A 12,868-nucleotide genomic window follows, 5' to 3' on the forward strand; every position below is an offset into this window, starting at 1 on the left:
GAGCACTGATATGTACCATTGTTACGTGTGTTGTGTTCAAATCGACGTCAATCTTTGTCTAGCATTGCAAAGTGAGTTGTTTACAATACATATACCATTTGAATCACATATCTCAATAGCAACTAAATTTTATCAAAAATTCTTAAAGCGGTATGAATATGTAGATTTGCCCGTAACAACGTGGTGAATGGTAACTTAACAAAATCACACTTTCTGCTGAAAAGTAATAAACATGGCGTTCCAATAAAGGTACAAAAGGAATGGATACAGATGAGGAGAAGAATAGTACGTGTAACTTCTCGACCAATGGGATATACAGTTTTACCCAAATGCAGTAGGGTGGATGGGTACAGAGTCACGGCTTTGTTTTCTCTGATGATTGGGGACTCCGTGATTTGCATCTTCATCTTTGCTCTCCATCTCTGTACTTGTGGAGGGTTTGGCAGTGTTGAGTAACCCTTTGAACCAACTACCTTGCAATCTCAAGTTCCCATTCTCTGAACTGCTGAGGGTTCCAGGCGGCCGTTGCGGAGAGCCGTTGGTTACATTCGACGTAATATTTGAAAGGAAGCGATAAGCCACTTTACTAGCTGATACTAGTTCAGTTTTGGCTTGCTTTACCTGCAACATCCCAGTTCACAAGAGTTTAGCACCAAGAAGGCTGCATTCAAGCAAATCAAAATGAAAGAAAGAACCAACCCGCATCGCTGTGTTTCCTGCAACTTCCAAGGCTGTATCACCCGCATGAGCAAAGCGATTCACCCAACCTGTTAAGAGAACAATCACATAAAGCCTTGAATACCAACACATAACCACATTGATTCCCAAATAATGATTTTTACCTGGGAGTTTAGGCACACCAAGCCTGTCACAGAGAACATCACAGAAGTGATTGCAGTTTTTAGACAACAAATCATACGTGTGTCCAGGCCATTCCCTGCTGAGCTCACGCAGTATCTGATTAACCATGAAGATAGTGCAATCCGTCTTCCCGAGAACAATCTTCTCACGGTAAGTGTACATAGGATTCTTGGTACTAGGACAGCTGAACACACCAGTCCCTTGTTCACAGTACCCAAAAGACCATTCATCATCACCATACACCTGTGCGCAAATTCATAAGAGAATCAATGAGTCAATAACAAGACTAGTCAAATGTTTATACACACAAGTCACAGAACCATTAGCACTAACTTGGGAACCAAAAGTCAAAAACCAATCATTAGCTGCACAGACCTAATCTCTAATGCGAAAGGTGAGCCCTTTGATCCTAAGGAAAGTTTCCAAATTTACGTCTAAGATCAAGTAAACTAAACAAAGGGCTTAAGTCTCTCAGATCTTAGACCTGAATGGCGCTGTGGAAGATGCCGCCGAGACCGATGCCGTCTTTGAAGAAGCGGTTGATCTGGAGAATGGTGTTGTTAGTCTTCTCAGATCCACTGTTGGTCACATCGTATATGTGCACAACTACCTCCGTCATTACTTCCTTTCACCTCCCAAACCCTAATTCCCAGCTCCCAGATTCTCTCTTCCCTGCCAAATCAGCTTATCTCTCTCTCTCTCTATCTCTCTCTCTCTCTCTCTCTATCTCTCTCTCTCTCTCTCTCTGAAAGCACTCTCAAAAAGCAAGATTTGGTTTGGTTTATTTTCTCGCGATTTCTCGATTCCGGACGAAGGTGAAGAATGGTGCGGTGGTGGTGGTGGGGACTGGGGATCTTGGGAAATGACTCTTTTACCCTCGCGTTTCCTGTGTATTTACTTCTTTACATGCAAGCGACGTGGTTTACGCTAACTCAATCGGTTAATCTTAAACCGTCCGAATCGGAATAATCTGGGCCGTCTAAATCCACTACGAATCTAACAGCTGGTTGACCCAGTTTCAGAGTCCCAGTTGAAAACTTACATTTCAGTCAGAGATCATTCGACACGTCGCATAATTTAATAGGATAAATAGCAAACGGTCTATGGTTTTGTTCTTTGTAATAGCTGTCCTCTATCATTAGGGTGATCTGGTTTTCTTGAAGTTTTGGTCCTGCGTTTAGTAATTAGGGTTACAATAATCATTAGTGTGATCTGGTTTTCTTCGAGCTGTTGTAGACTGTTGAAATCTATATCTTTTAACCCTAGTTCAAAAATGCTGCCGTTTATACGTTGTTCGAAGGTTGATCGCGACGAATATGTCCAAATCGGTATAGCTACGCGTTGATCCGCCTAATTTCCGTGTTGACCGTCTAATTTCTGTGTTGATCGTCTATCTGTATGTGTAAAGTTAAAACACGGTTACTTATTTTTTACTTATTATTGACAGATTTTGTGTAATTATACATTACTAAATAATTACAATTAGCTATCAAACCCAAAACAAACAAACAACTAAAAATTTAAAAATTTAAAAATATTTTATGTAATAAAATTTATAAATAGTTTCAAAATATTAAGTATTTTAGTTTATTAACACTGTAAATTGTTATGATTTATATATTATACATATTTTATGGTTTTATTATGCATATGCACATTAACACTTCGTTACTCTTAACACCCAAGAATAGTCGAGACAACGTATACTGTTAGTATACTTTAAACCTAAAGTGTAATATTAATATGTATTCAAATTATATGTTAAATTTTATAAAAATAAAGATTTTTTCCCCCGTACGTAGTACTACATATTTCAGATGTTTGGCTCGATTGACATGCAAGAGATTCTTTTTCGCTCTTTCTTTGACATGCTTTAAATAAAAGTCTTAAGTCAATGAGAAATGTCATCATCTTCCCTCTGGTATTCTGGTTGATGTCAAGGGTTTAAAAATGTTAAATAAATGCAAATAATGACGACGAAGACCAAAAAGGAAAGCTGGAGCAGTTTCCGTAGAAACGCATGAGGATACCTTCTCTGACTCTTCTTCCTATATTATTGATCACGTAAAGACATGACCTATTTTGGAAACCACAACCTTTCAATTCTGATTCCAGCTTAGATGGATTTTTATTGGCTACCAGGTTCGAGCGTTGTCTTCATCTTTGGAAGTTTCTTTTCGAGACCACTTGCTAAAATACTTTTTCCTAAAATCTGATTTACTTGCTAAATACTATCACTCGGGTTCAAATCTTTTAAAAATGATTGACTGGGGTATTCAGGCCTATGTCATGGACAGTAATAACGACTAATCTGATCACAGATTTTCTAATGATGTCTAAAACATAACTCAATTTATTTAATTAACCAAATAGCAGCAACTCGGCAGAAGGATACCTTGTCTGACTCTTCTTCCTATATTATTGACCACATAAAGACATGGCCTACTTTTGGAAACACAATTTGATTCCAGATTAAATGGATATATATTTGGAAGATTCCTTTTCGAGACCACTTACTAAATATTATCACTAGGGTTCAAAATTTTTTTAAAAAAAATATTGAATAATTATAAACTTTCATGTAGCAAAAAAAAGTTTATTATTTATTTAAATTATAAACTTTCATGCAACGACTTTTCTATGCCAAACTTTTACTAGTGAATGTGCCTATGTCGTTAAAAGAAAAGCACTAAAGAAGAACATGACGCATTCACTTCATGTCTCTGTTTGAAGTTCATTTCTTTTTAAAGTTCATTTACTAACACAGATTAACATATTTACTACAAACAAATAGACAGAACCAATGCATTAGATTTCATGTTCAGTTTTAAAACAAAGGCGGCTGTCCATAGCATTTCGTCTTTGACTAGTATACAAAACTGAAGGGGACAGAGAAGCGCGTGATTAAGCGCTGGCCTTTGTTATATAAACTACGTTTACTTCTTCAGCCACAATTGACTCAGAGAGAGGCTTAGGGAAGTGAGAGAGAGCTTTGATTTAACATTTGAGGAGATGGACCCGAGGACACCGTTTCTTGCGAACGGCGGCGAGGCAGAGGAGGATTACGCGCCGGCTAGGACTTGGAGCGATGTGAAGCGAGTTTTGTCTACCGAGTCGGGGAAGTTGTGGATGTTTGCTAGTATGGTTGCTTTCGACGCCATCTGCCAGTTCGGTGTTAGCTTCATGACCATTGTCTTCGTCGGACACATCGGCGAGATCGAGCTCTCCGCCGTCTCCATCTCCCTCTCCGTCATTGGGATCTTCTCCTTCGGCTTCCTGGTACTCAGTCTCTCCACTTTCTCCTTATAGCTACATGTTTTTTCCGTCTTTCAAACCTCTCATATGGAATCAAGAATCAAAAATCTCAAAATGAGTATTTTAACTTTTTAAAGTTAATATTTTAATTTAGCTCATTGTCTAATTTATATCTTAATTTTTAATAATTAAATGAATCAAATATAAAGTGAATGGCAGCATAAGTTTCTCAATTTAAATTCTATACTAATTAATATTAATATTTTAATATATTCAAATATTTGGTTTAATTCAAATATCTTTAGAAAACTTAAAACCACTTAAACCCAAACATGTGTAAATGAGATACTCTTGTCCTCTATTTCATTTTTATTTCAAAGTTGAAAATTTCATTGGGTATTTACCAATAGAAATGCTATCAGATTATATCTCATGATATCTCAAATGGAAATTATATTTAATTCTCTATCTAACTTTGTAAGAAATTCTCAATGGAGTTGTTCCTAGTGTGATACTAGTAGAAACAAGCTAACTATATTTGGTTTTGAAACATGTAGCTTGGCATGAGTAGTGCACTTGAAACGCTCTGTAGCCAAGCATTTGGAGCTGGTGAAGTCAATAAGTTAGGCATTTACATGCAGAGAGCCTGGATTATCTCATTAGTTTCCTGCCTAGTCTTCCTCCCTATATACATCTTTGCCACACCGGTTCTGAGACTTCTTGGTGAATCAGAGGAAGTTGCGGTTTCAGCTGGAGAATTCACTCTTCTAACTATCCCTCAGCTCTTCTCACTGGCCTTCACTTTCCCTACCACTAAGTTCCTTATAGCGCAGGGAAAAGTAGTCGTCATGACTTCTATTGGGTTTAGTGCCCTTTTACTACACGTCTTTATGCTATGGCTGTTTATAATAGTCTTTGGTTGGGGAACAAATGGTGCCGCCTTGGCGTTTAATATCACCAACTGGGGAACAGCAATCTCTCTAATCGTCTATGTTGTTGGTTGGTGTAACGAAGGCTGGTCTGGTTTATCTTGGTTGGCTTTTAGAGATATTGGGGCTTTCGTTAGACTATCCATTGAATCCGCTGTTATGATTTGTCTTGAATTATGGTATATGATGAGTATCATCGTCCTTTCTGGTCGCCTTGACAACGATGTTATAGCTGTTGATTCCCTTTCCATATGGTGAGTTTTTCAACATGTTTACCTCCAAAAAACTTTGAATGCTTGTATTAACTCTTTAACACTTCCTACGTTTCAGCTTGAATGTCAACAATGTGGAGCTCATGTTGTTCGTTGGAGTAAACATTGCTATAAGGTATCATCATCACTACCTGACACATCATTAGTTTTTAACCTATTGCTCAGCTTACTTCTTCAACTGATAATAACCAAGGCCGGCCTAAGTTTGGAGGGCGGTCAGTGCGACCGCTCTGGGCCCATTCCAAATCTTGTAATATTAGAGGTTTAGATTCTTTTCATTAGCATGCTTGACATAGATTTGAACAACATTAAAACATGATATTACTAATTTTTATTGTTAAAATATCAAATAAAATTTTATATGTTTATACGCTTGAGTCAAAACTCAAGAAAAACATAATATTTCTATTAAAATTTACTAACTCTAATATATTGAGCTGGCCCTGCTTATAACCCACACATGTCTACTTTACTAGTATGATTGTCGGAACTGAGCTTGGCAAGGGCCGTCCACGAGCAGCGAAATACTCTGTCTATGTTGCACTGTTCGAGTCTCTCATCATCGGTCTTGTCTTTATGGTGGCTGTCATCATAGCCAGAGACCATTTTGCCATCATGTTTACAAATAGCCAAGTACTTCAGCGTGCTGTGTCTAAGCTAGCTTATCTTCTTGGTATAACCATGGTTCTCAACGGCGTGCAGCAAGTTCTTACCGGTACAAAAAGTCTAAAAGTCTTTCATGTAAACCAAACCAGAGGTGTAATAAAATTATAATCATGTCGGTTTATTCGTCTTTTTAAGGTGTGGCTATTGGAGGTGGTTGGCAACGCACAGTGGCTTATATCAACGTGGCTTGTTACTTCATTTTCGGCATTCCCTTTGGCTATTTTCTTGGTTACGGAGCAAACTTGGGAGTGATGGTAAGTGAATTTATGGACTGACATAACAAACAGTAACAGCTTAAATCTACTCAAGTAGTGAAACTATCAAGTCGTTAGGACCCTAATTAAGAGAATTAATATCTCATCCAAGTTATAAAAATATACTAGAGTAAAAATTCTAAAATTTCATTCTTTTGAGATACTCATAATTAACTATTAGTATCTCTATATTTTACACATATATTTGTGTTGAAAATCTCAAGAATTCTCCATTGGAAATGCTTAAGGCATCTTTAATAGAGATAAACTTTCTTAAATTTCTAGACAAAAAGTAATATTTTTGAATACTAACCATTAGAAAAGTCTCGAATGGCAGATAAGTTTTTCAAAAGCTTAGCTGAACTTCAAATAAAAACGATTGTCATCTTTCTCCTAATTTTATATTATTTTGTTTTTGAGAGACTCACGCAAAAATGTCATTGTGGATGGTCTTTATATTATGGTTTTGTTACTTTGTATGTCTTCAGGGGCTTTGGAGTGGAATGATAGCAGGATCAGCGCTTCAAACGCTATGCCTGATGTTTTTGGTGTACAAGATAGATTGGAATAGAGAGGTAAAGAACCTAAGACATTAAAATCATAATTAATAGCCTATACACTTGTTCACTGAGATCTATTGAATGCAAAATAAAAACATGATGAACAGGTGGAGGAGACCACAGAACGCCTGCAGAGATGGGGAGGGAATGGAACAACAACAAAGGATGTAATTGCATGATTTTGGTCTTTAATCTTCACACGAATTCACTATTTAAGCAACCCTGTACTAAATAATGAATTCATAACTTGTACTTCCCACGTAAATGCTTAAGAAATCGTTTTATTTCCATGTTATGGTAGTAGAGAATAACTGAATAAATATATATAAGTAATTTCGTAATGTGAATTTCTACAAATAGTCAGGATGGCCGAGTGGTCTAAGGCGCCAGACTCAAGTTCTGGTCTTCGAGAGAGGGCGTGGGTTCAAATCCCACTTCTGACAAACTTTTTTTAATAGTTTGCATTTTTTTTCGTGTCTTCAGTTTCTTTCTTTTTCAATAATCCCCTACCTTCTTAGTTAGATGTTGAGGGGATGCAGCGATTCTGATTTCGTATTAATTAATGGAGTAATCAGCCGTAAAGTATTGATGTCATAGCCTGTTATTTCTCTAGCTTTGATTTTATGTAATAAGTAAGCTCTACGTTTGCTCAAAAAAAAAAGTAAGCTCTACGTAACTTGCAAAACAAGTTTTATCATTGTTGGTGTCTGTTATGCTTAGCTGAATGTTTTTTCTAGAACTACTAGACTCAGCACAAGGATGAATGCATATGCTCTAACAGCCGCCAGCTTAGAACGGAAAGGATTCCACACCCTGTGTTCAGTCTTAGTACCATCTTCATTCCACCAATTAAGATGCAGTTATATAGTATAGGAGCTTATACAAGTGGTTCGAGTGCACACAAACAACAGTTTAGAGATATAATATGGATCACGCGGTGGTGTGAAAGAAAGTTGAGCAAGTCGCTAGGAAAGGGAAGAAGAAACGTGATGAAAGATGAACTTTGAATTGTATGCAAAACAAATGGTTTGACACAGAGTAACTGGATACAGATGAGTAAATTCTAGACCAGTGAACCTCAGTGTCAGACGGCTTTGTTTTCCCTGATTGGAGGTTGCATCTTCATCTTTGTTCTCTCTCTACTTGGCAGTGTTTAAGCAACCCCCCCACCCTTTTGAGCCAAGTGCCTTGCATTCTCAAGTTCCCATTGCCTGAATTGTTTGAGGTGACATTCGAAAGGAAGCCATACTGACAAGCTCGTAACACTTGGACTGGTTCAGACAAATGAAAGGTTCAGTTTCCTGTTTAGCTTTAATAAGTTGTTCTTCTTTAATATTCCAAAAGAGCTGCAGGTGGGGGTTGCCTCCTGTGGTGTTCGAGGATCAGAGATTTGACACGCACGAGACTTCTCTAGAAGATAGAAGAAGCTCCAGATATTCTTCCTTTGCTGATTTCAGTAAATTTAACCAAAGCATGTTAAACAATCAGTGAATATATAGACAGATATGCTCACTATTATGAGTAGATTTTTGCTAACCTTGACTCACAGTTCCTGCATTACCAAAGGCTTCAAGGTACATGATTTCACAGGACGCAGATATTAAAAAAAAAAAAAAAAAAGTTAGTAGTTTAAGGTGCTTATAAAATAAGTGAGATCACGGAGACAGAAAGCTCATTACTTCAAGAACTTGTTGCAATACAATGTTACGTGTGTGGCAGCAAACCCACACGTATTATGGTGATACAAGCCTTTAGAAACAGGAGTGAACCAAACTCTAAACCCTAAACTAGAAGAAGAAATCAACACCAGGCATTTCTAAAACTCTGGTGTCGTTTAACTGCTAAACACAAAAGATGAGAAAAAAAAAAAAAAAAGAGAACCAACCAAAACCCAAAAGTGTCATATTCTATTTGTTAATGACGCCTCGTTCTTCTTCTTATTGTCGTTGGAAACAAGAGTGCCTAGTTGTTCTCCATCTAATCTTAACCGTCCACCATCTTCTTCCATTACCTGAGCCCGGTGCACCATCTCATACATGCTCTCATTCTTCTCCTCCGCTCCCTCATACTTAAACCCTTCTCCTCGGCTTCCACCACCATCACCATCACCAAACCTTCTATTATTATTATTATGCCGCACATATGGTCTGAAATTACTATTGTTCTCCGAGTTCACCCTTCTCATGTTGTTGTCAAATCTCTGCTCTGATCTAAACATCCTTCCTGTTCTTCCCCTCAAGTTATTATGATGATGATTCTCCCAACCGCCATCATTGTTTCTCCCATCAAAACACCTTGAGTTTCGCTGGTTTCTTTGCTGCAACATGAATCCCGTCTCTTGGTTGAGAGGAAACCGTTTCTGGAACGGGAACCTCACCCTCTCCATCCTGTTTTCTTCGCCCCGGAACCCTTGAGGAGATCTGTTCCGCCCGTTCCATGAAACTGGAGAGCGACTTCTGGACCTGGACCGTGATTGAGGGTCGTGCAATCTCCTGAAGACGGGAGGGGAGTTCCTTCTCTCTCTCCTACCATTCATCCGGTTGATGTGCATGCGACTTGGATAGTCGTTCGCCTCACCGGGAGGGAAGGAACGATTTGCGTCTCTGAAATCACGATTCCCATTGCCATCTGGAAACCTTCTGAACCGACCCTGGTATCCTTCATTTGAGAAATGCCTACGAACATAGCCATGAGAACCAGGACTTGGGCCTGGCTGATCAAAGCCACTCAACATAACTCGGTCCTCCACAACGGCTTGACGTCTGAAACGGTATTCACCATCTTTGTATATAGGTGGGGAGAAGCGACGTCTAGAATCCCAGCCGCTGAACTGTCTTCTCCTAGGACTCCTGTTTTGCATACGCATCTCTGTTCTCTCTCTCCCGACGAACTTATTTGGACCAACGTCTCTCTCACTAAGCTCTTCGTAGCTATCAGGCCTGAAATAGAGAAATCACTTTAGTTAGCAAAGGAACCAATCCATGATAATTAGATAACGAAATGACAGCCATTTTCAGCCGAAATAGCTTACCTTCTCCTTCGGATGGGTTCATGTGAAGGTGACTCCCTGAATTGTTTTGACCTGAAGCTCCTTGATGGAGAAGACCCTTTTGAATGTGAATTATTCATGCAAACCACGACATGCTTCTCTACATCATTGTTTCCTTCATGCACATCGCTAGATTTACACTTGACAGCTCCACACTTTGTCTCTTCCAGGATTTCCTTCTTAATGTCCTCTAGCTTATTCTCATTACTCTCAGCCAAAGAGTACAACCGCTCATTCTCTGGCTCAGACCCATAATCCACTTGTTCAACATCTTCACTATCACCCTCGTTTTCTTCCCAAGGGTATGGTTCTCTCAACTCTCCATCCTCGAACTGGGAATCATAACCAGATTGGCACTCCTTTCCATTTCGAACAGATTCTTCAGCACTAGGCCCAGACAACAATTGAGAATTCATGCACACATCTGATGCAATCAGGCCAGTCGAGTAGTCCTTGCTACCCTCAACATGTCTGCTCTCAGTAATGGATTCGGTGACTTCTCCATCAGAGTATCTTCTGGATGTCTCATCGACTACATCACAAGGCTGACCCCATGCATCTGTTGGAAGATTTAAATCCCAATGTAACCTATCATCTGTAAGGCATTCAGAATTCTTACTCTTTCCAGTGCGATCATCACCAGATACATTTTCTGACACGGTAGCCGGCTCACTCTGAGGTGCTAAATTTCTGCTATCACCAGCTTCCAAATTTTCCCTTGGCCTATCTGTTGAGGATTCACTCTGATCAGCAGCCGAAGCGTTACCCAAAGTATCAACCAAAGCATTTTGAGGCACTACGATTTTGCTCTTGCCTTCCCCACCCTTGTCACTGGACACAATCGTAGTATCTTTCCCTGAGACATCAACAGTTCCGGTTGATGAATCATTAGGAGAAAAGGTCAAAGCATCTTGCTCTCGTACATGTTCAACAAGCTGACGGTCTACTGCGGATGTAATTTCGCTACTCATACCACTACTGCAAGCAACCTCTGCAAGTATCTTAATACCAAAGAAGTCATGACCGCCGCAGTCAGGTTTATCATCAGAGACTTTTGATGTTTTCCCGCCCATTAGATTAGGATTCAACCGTGAAACAGGCAGAGAGTGTTTGATCTGCGCACGAAGTTGTGAGTCTTCATCACGAGCAAAGGACCTATTCAAAGGTGATGGAGAGGGAACCATAAATCTCCGTTTCTTTAACGGAACATGCTCTACTCTTTCTGCGAAATGCTGGCCTAGAACAGAAACACCAAGCTGCCATTATCGAAAGAATTAAGCATTAGCATAACGAGACCCCTACAGAAGCAGCGACGATAGCAGCACAAAACGGGGAAAGAAGTTAATGAAAACCTTTTCTGATCCAGAATCTCCTTCGGCTGATGTACTTGTTGCACTCTTGTATTCTGCTTCGATATCCTGAGAACGTGCAACTTGTTTCTTAGCACGCTTTGTCGAACTCCTACTACGTTTAGCCACCATTTTCCAAGAGCCTTGCATTTTCATTTTCCCATTGTCTGATTTGTTGCTGGTTCCAGGCCGTTGTGGTGGGCCACTGGAGCTATTAGTTACGTCCGATGAAACATCCGAGAGCAAGCGACTCGCCACTTTACTAGTTGATACAAGTTCAGCTTTGGCTTCCTTTACCTGAAAAAAAAAATCCCAGTTTACAAGAGAACACACATTTACATTGCAGAGAATCAAAACAAGAGAGAGAGAGAGAGAGAGAGAGAACCCACCGGCATTGTTGTGTCTACTGCCACTCCCAAGGCTGTGTCACCAGCATGAGCAAAGCGATTCACCCAACCTGTAAAGAGAACAATCACATTAGCCTTCGAGACCAACAATACACAGAATGGTTATTAATATATTACCTGGGAGCTTAGGCACACCAAGCCTGTCACATAGAACATCGCAGAAGTGATTGCAGTTTTTGGAAAACGAATCATAAGTGTATTCAGACCATTCCCTGGTGAGGTCACGCAGTATCTGATCAAACGTGAAGATGGAGCAATCAGTCTTCCCGAGAATAATCTTCTCACGATAAGTGTACATAGGGTTCTTGGTACTAGGACAGCTGAAAACACGACTTGCTTGTTCACAGTAATACCCAAAAGACCATTCATCATCCCCATACACCTGCACAAAGAAAATAACATGAACAAGCCTGGTACACCAAAAAAGTCAAAAGCGCTTGGAGTCTCTCTCGTAAATTGATCAGTAAAAGGGAAGGTGGTATTCGCAATCAGATCAGGTCAGAGAGATCAATCAAGCATCATCACTGAAGTCTCCTCCAGAAAGGTTTTCGAATCAAGTAGGAAACACAAGATCTTGGAGGTCAAAGTCTCAGATCTCTTATAGAGAAGAAGGGCTTCGGTTTTGCAGTCAAATACACAAACCAGATCCACACACAATAAACGAAGCAGATAGAGAGAGACGTCACTAGAGACGATGATGACCTGAATCGCGCTGTGGAATACGCCGCCGCCGCCGCCGCCGACTATAGGACCGATCCCGTCTTTATGGAACCTATTATCAATCTCCTCCGATCCACTGTTGGTCGCATCGTATATGTGCACAACAACCTCCCTCATGATTGCTGCTTTCACCTCCAAACCCTAATTCTTAAAACCAAAGTGAGACTTCGCTCGCAGATTCTCTTCTTCTTCTTCTTCTTCTTCTTCTTCCCTATAATAAGCTTTGGTGATGGATGGATGAATCGTGCCAAATCCACTTTCCTTTCAACAGCGCAGAGCCTCGTGACCTCCTCTCACCACGTATTTATCATCCTTTGTATTCCCTTAGTGCCCCTCCAATATCATCTGAAATTACGGTTCTACCCTTTGTTATTTTATTTTCTTTTCTTTTTAGGAAATAAATTTAATTTGACATTCTGGAATCCTCAATTTGGTTCAAAAGTCAATGGTCAAGCAAGCAGCCCACACATGGCTTCGTGGAACTTTTAGTGATAACCCCCTTCTTCTACTTTTCTTCTTCTTATTTTTATCTTGTACTTTTGGCCC

General features: G+C 39.7%; 3 protein-coding genes and 1 non-coding gene across 7 annotated transcripts; 2 read left to right on the forward strand and 2 right to left on the reverse strand.

Moving 5' to 3' along the window:
- Positions 1-116: 116 nt before the first annotated feature.
- LOC103834858 (deSI-like protein At4g17486) lies at positions 117-1,773 on the reverse strand. 2 transcript variants are annotated; one of them, XM_033277210.1, is made up of 5 exons: positions 1,582-1,773; positions 1,346-1,548; positions 843-1,104; positions 700-767; positions 117-621 (listed from the first exon to the last, which is right to left on the reverse strand). In XM_033277210.1, exons 2-5 carry the CDS (start codon positions 1,478-1,480, stop codon positions 322-324), a joined length of 765 nt encoding a protein of 254 aa, XP_033133101.1. In that variant the 5' UTR covers positions 1,481-1,548; positions 1,582-1,773; the 3' UTR covers positions 117-321. The 2 variants fall into 2 exon arrangements, with proteins under 2 accessions (XP_033133101.1, XP_009109194.1); XM_009110946.3 differs by having other exon boundaries at positions 1,346-1,673.
- A 1,750-nt stretch (positions 1,774-3,523) lies between these two features.
- LOC103834860 (protein DETOXIFICATION 35) lies at positions 3,524-8,672 on the forward strand. Of its 3 annotated transcripts, XM_033277133.1 has the most exons (9): positions 3,524-4,140; positions 4,674-5,299; positions 5,376-5,432; positions 5,794-6,032; positions 6,119-6,237; positions 6,726-6,812; positions 6,905-6,972; positions 7,157-8,371; positions 8,419-8,672. In XM_033277133.1, the coding sequence occupies exons 1-8, from the start codon at positions 3,874-3,876 to the stop codon at positions 7,236-7,238; spliced, it is 1,545 nt and encodes a 514-aa protein (XP_033133024.1). In that variant the 5' UTR covers positions 3,524-3,873; the 3' UTR covers positions 7,239-8,371; positions 8,419-8,672. The 3 variants fall into 3 exon arrangements, with proteins under 3 accessions (XP_033133024.1, XP_009109195.1, XP_033133023.1); XM_009110947.3 differs by having other exon boundaries at positions 3,563-4,140; positions 6,905-8,371; XM_033277132.1 differs by having other exon boundaries at positions 3,874-4,140; positions 6,905-8,253; positions 8,469-8,672.
- TRNAL-CAA lies at positions 7,157-7,240 on the forward strand. Its single transcript has one exon. It is a non-coding gene; the product is annotated as a tRNA-Leu (tRNA).
- LOC103834861 lies at positions 8,473-12,585 on the reverse strand. Its single transcript, XM_009110948.3, has 6 exons — positions 12,305-12,585; positions 11,720-11,984; positions 11,585-11,652; positions 11,199-11,492; positions 9,829-11,102; positions 8,473-9,736 (listed from the first exon to the last, which is right to left on the reverse strand). Exons 1-6 carry the CDS (start codon positions 12,437-12,439, stop codon positions 8,698-8,700), a joined length of 3,075 nt encoding a protein of 1,024 aa, XP_009109196.2. The 5' UTR covers positions 12,440-12,585; the 3' UTR covers positions 8,473-8,697.
- Between the last annotated feature and the right edge of the window lie 283 nt (positions 12,586-12,868).

Source organism: Brassica rapa, chromosome A08, assembly GCF_000309985.2.
Source record: "Brassica rapa cultivar Chiifu-401-42 chromosome A08, CAAS_Brap_v3.01, whole genome shotgun sequence".
NCBI lineage: Eukaryota > Viridiplantae > Streptophyta > Magnoliopsida > Brassicales > Brassicaceae > Brassica > Brassica rapa.

Bases quoted from the DNA above. Each gene is read 5' to 3' on its own strand.
- LOC103834858 (XM_033277210.1), bottom strand. From the start codon at position 1,480: ATGACGGAGGTAGTTGTGCACATATACGATGTGACCAACAGTGGATCT. The intron at 1,105-1,345 runs GTCTAAGATCTG...ATTTGCGCACAG, and splicing joins TCTTCCACAGCGCCATTCAG to GTGTATGGTGATGATGAATG. The intron at 768-842 runs GTAAAAATCATT...TTCTCTTAACAG, and splicing joins TGGTGTGCCTAAACTCCCAG to GTTGGGTGAATCGCTTTGCT.
- LOC103834860 (XM_033277133.1), top strand. From the start codon at position 3,874: ATGGACCCGAGGACACCGTTTCTTGCGAACGGCGGCGAGGCAGAGGAG. The intron at 5,433-5,793 runs GTATCATCATCA...CTACTTTACTAG, and splicing joins GGAGTAAACATTGCTATAAG to TATGATTGTCGGAACTGAGC. The intron at 6,973-7,156 runs ATGATTTTGGTC...TTTCTACAAATA, and splicing joins ACAACAAAGGATGTAATTGC to GTCAGGATGGCCGAGTGGTC.
- LOC103834861 (XM_009110948.3), bottom strand. From the start codon at position 12,439: ATGAGGGAGGTTGTTGTGCACATATACGATGCGACCAACAGTGGATCG. The intron at 11,985-12,304 runs GTCATCATCGTC...TTCTTTGTGCAG, and splicing joins TATTCCACAGCGCGATTCAG to GTGTATGGGGATGATGAATG. The intron at 11,103-11,198 runs GTTTTCATTAAC...CGATAATGGCAG, and splicing joins GAGATTCTGGATCAGAAAAG to CTTGGTGTTTCTGTTCTAGG.